General features: G+C 33.2%; 1 protein-coding gene across 2 annotated transcripts in view; it reads right to left on the bottom strand.

Moving 5' to 3' along the window:
* LOC111458675 (trihelix transcription factor ASR3-like) overlaps positions 1-142 on the bottom strand; it is a 4,231-nt gene extending 4,089 nt beyond the window's left edge. For both annotated transcript variants that reach the window (XM_023101451.1, XM_023101452.1), the window contains exon 1: positions 1-142. This exon is cut by the window's left edge. In XM_023101451.1, the coding sequence (XP_022957219.1) occupies positions 1-90 (90 nt within the window). In that variant the 5' untranslated portion in view covers positions 91-142.
* Positions 143-4,021: the final 3,879 nt, after the last annotated feature.

Here is a 4,021-nt window from a genome sequence, read left to right as displayed (position 1 = left end):
GGGGGGGGGGGGGGGGGGGGGGGTGGTGCTGCTGCTGCTGATGCGGTGGCTCCGATGATGTTGTCGGAGGATCCGACATGGCTTTGGCATCTCAGAGACTCTCAATGGATAGAGAAATAGAAAGAGAAGAGGCGAAACTTTTTCTTTACTTTTTCTCTCTCTCTTTCCTTCTGTCTTATTATTATTATTAGTTTTATTTATTTATTTATTTTATTATTATTATTATTATTATTATTTTAATGTTTGAGCATTACAAGTAAATAACTCCAATGCTACTCGAGAAAATAAAAAAACATTTATGTTTTATTCTTCCTCCTTAAATATCAAAATGTTCCGATGATTCTAGAGTTACCTATGAATTGGTCTCACGAGTGAATAAAAAGTTAGATCTTACCTAAATCGACTCATCTATCCTCCTGAGGACAAGTTTGGTTTCAAACCCTGATTCAAATGGGAGAACTACGTCATGCTAATGTGCCTTGGATGATCCACATCTCAGGGTCAGGGGCTGATGAACACATTAAACTATCCATGTGGCTGAGTGCCCTCATAGCCCAGGCACAAATGACGCAGTTATCATGGCCGCGCTCTACCACTGAGTTAATAGCCTATCGTGCAGGCCTCTCGCTGGGCCCACTATGCCAAAAGCGATAGAAACCCGAAACCACACGAGAGGGATATGAGGACATAAAAAATAGGACCCTATTAACTTGTTCCGACCTAGGATAATAAGCTCATGAGCTTAGTTTTACTGATTTCATTTAATTTATTTTTTACCAACGGAAGTTTTGTAATTCTTGAAAAATCAAATTCGCAAATGAATCCAAAATTTTCAGTTTTTTAAAAATTTATCTCAATCCAAACTAAAAAAAAATATAACCCAACCCAATCAATAAATACTATTTTAAGTGAGATAAAAATAAAAAAAAATAAAGTTTAGAATTAGCATTGAAAAGAAATACTATTTTTAAGGTTGGGTTAGAACGATGAATGATTAGAGAAGGGGAAAGGTAAAATAGTGCCACGTGGAGAGAGGAGAGTGGGGTCCACGAGAAAGCTTCACGTGGCGTGATTTCATTATGGGTAGTTTACAGTAACAACAGATCCTTCCAATACCCAATCAATTGCGAATTTTGAAGATATATTATAAACGGACGTCCCTTTCAATTTCTCGCGATATCAGTTTTTTCAATTTCTCTTTCGTCAATGTGCTGTTTCCTTCATGGGGGCAGCCTTTAACTCTTTTTTTTTTTTTTTTTTAAATATATATTATTTCTTTTATTTTATTATTATTTTTTTTAATAAAAATTGATGATACAATCTTAGAGTATATGTTATAGATACTAGAGGACATGTGGATATTAAACTATATTTTTTATATAAAAAATTAAACTTTTTTTTTTTTTTTAATGGCAAAGTTTAATTTCTCTTTTTACATCAAATAAATTATCACACTTAAAAAAAAATAAATCTTCCTCCCAAAACTTTTAATAAATTGTAGAATTTTCAGTGTTTAAATTTTTAATTTATGGAATATAAAATCAAACACTCAAAATTTATTACACAAAAATTGAATATTAAAAATAAAAGATTAAATTAATAAAAATATCTCTTAAAGTTTTAATGATTCCTTAATTTTTTTTTTTACACTGGAAAGAATTTATTAATGCTTTATTTTTAAAATATGTTTAAGCTTTCAATAATGTTTTAGAAATATTTTTAAATTTTTAAAAAACTTTATTAATACTTTTTAATTTTTTAAAAAAATTCAAAAATGCCCACTAAGGATTGTATTTCGTTTAAAAAAGTAACATTAAAATCTTTAACTTTTATAAAAATAAAATTAAAAAATTTATTATTGTCGGAACAAAAATCATCTGCTCGAACTTTATAGTTTAGTTTTCTTTTTAATTTTACTTTAAAAAATCAAGAGGCTTAATGAAACTTTTTGAGAACTGTTTTTCCGCTAACAGATACTGCCCTCTTTAGACTTTTTGTTTTAAGCTTCTCGTTCAAGGTTTTTAAAACGTGTCTGATAGAAGATGTTTCCACACCCTTATAAAAAAAATGTTTCGTTCCTCTCTCTAATTGAAGGAGATGAATTTTGAGATCCTACGTCAATTGGAAGGGGACATGGCAACGAGAACGTTGGGCTCTAAACAGAAGTGGATGATCTCATACTCGGTTAAAGAAAGAACTAAAGATTTTTTTTTATAAGGGTAGTAGAAGAGTGAAGTAGTTTCACCTTTTGAATCTTGAAAGTGGTCCCCACCATGGAGTTTGAAAATGTCGGCTCTGACGTGGCATGTGTTCAAAAGTTGTCCTATCATAATTGAAGAAGCCCATTCATGTCAGGCTCCATTTACTTGGCATCCCTTAATATTTTTTTCGGACCACCACAAAACAAATTTTAAATTTTAAATGGTTTTATGGCTAAACTTATTTCTAAATACAATTTTTAAATTAGGCATGGGTGAAAATGATATTATTATTATTATTTATTTATTTATTTATTTTTGTAGATCCTTTTAACAACTAAAAGATAAATTACAAAAAGGAAATGTATTTATATTAATTCAAACTAAATGTAGCCCATAACATTAGGTCATATTAATTTTCTAGCATAATCGGATAATTTCTATCCTTCTTATAAATCGTAGGTACACTTATAACATATGAAATTTGGCGTCAATCGGATACTTAATAGATGCTACATGGAGTTGTATGATCGCTCGCCAAAATGACGTCTACCTTAAAAAGATTGGAAATGCTTCAAAATGTATTATAGGGGATGCATGGTGTCAGTTCTCTACCACCACAAAGCCCTGTGGCCTAAGCGAGCTACTACATGACACATATATGTGTCACAGTGTGGACGAGCATCCGGGTGTCTCCTTTGAAAAGGGTCTTTCAAGATTAGTACTGGACGACACGGGTGTGTTGGTATTGTGCCCTAGCTCATGTTTTAGAGGTTAGATTATGCACCTGCTATCCAAAACGGATGTTATTAATGGTTTAGCATGAACACGAGAGAGTCCAATGCCCAATGAGAACCCGAATGGAAGGATGTTCGGGATGTCTCGATGAGATGATTGACACATGGGTTAGTTTTCAATGAATGTGTTCTAGCAAGCCAAGATGGTCAAGCTATCCTGAGACATGAGATGTTATCATGATGAATGTGTCATGTTGTTGGGAACCGAAATGATGATGAGATGCGACATTGCTTACAAGAGACTTTACCCTAGAGTACAGGCAAGGTCGAATCGGATTACTTGACCTAGTATAGAGGCATGTCGACTAGAGCTGCACACAATTGAACGTGCATGCACGAGTGGGGTGCGTGATCAAACAAGTATAGATTTCACACAATGTATCCGGTTAGCGAAGGAAAACCTCATCAAAGGTCCGACGAAGCCACAAAGCTAGACGAAAAACGTGAATGAGGCTTGAGTTCTCCTTTAAGGCTTATTGTGAGCACATCAAGATCACGACACCACACAGTTGAAGAAGTACGATCGTGACACCTTTCATCATGTCTTACTAGTAGGATGTCATGATCATGTTATGCACCAACCATGTGATCACATCGGTCTTTCATGGGAGTAATCTAAGGCCACTCTAGGGGTAGCAACCAAGTTGACCATATTTCATGAAATAAGCCAGGGTATATGTTTAGTCCTTAGTTAAATATAGTATATTAGCTCATGGACGCGATAAAAGAGCATATAAGTAGGCTACTTACTGAGTTTTTGTTCTCACTCCATGTTTTTTTATGTAACTAAAGAGCTAGTTAAGCATGTTTTTCCATGTTTTTGTTTTTTTTTTTTAAATGTTTTTTAGTCCATTCTTTATTTTGTTTTTAAACTATGTATGTATAAACCATACTTTGATATAACGTAAATATATGCATGTACTTATTTTTTAAAATGCCTTGTTTTTATTTTCCAAAATTTTATAACGTAAATATATGCGATCGGTACTTGTATGACTATAGTAGTTCCTTAAAGATCTGACAAGT

This window comes from Cucurbita moschata, unplaced genomic scaffold (assembly GCF_002738365.1).
Source record: "Cucurbita moschata cultivar Rifu unplaced genomic scaffold, Cmos_1.0 Cmo_Scf00021, whole genome shotgun sequence".
Taxonomy (NCBI): domain Eukaryota; kingdom Viridiplantae; phylum Streptophyta; class Magnoliopsida; order Cucurbitales; family Cucurbitaceae; genus Cucurbita; species Cucurbita moschata.
This window is presented reverse-complemented; position numbering and strand designations above follow the sequence as displayed.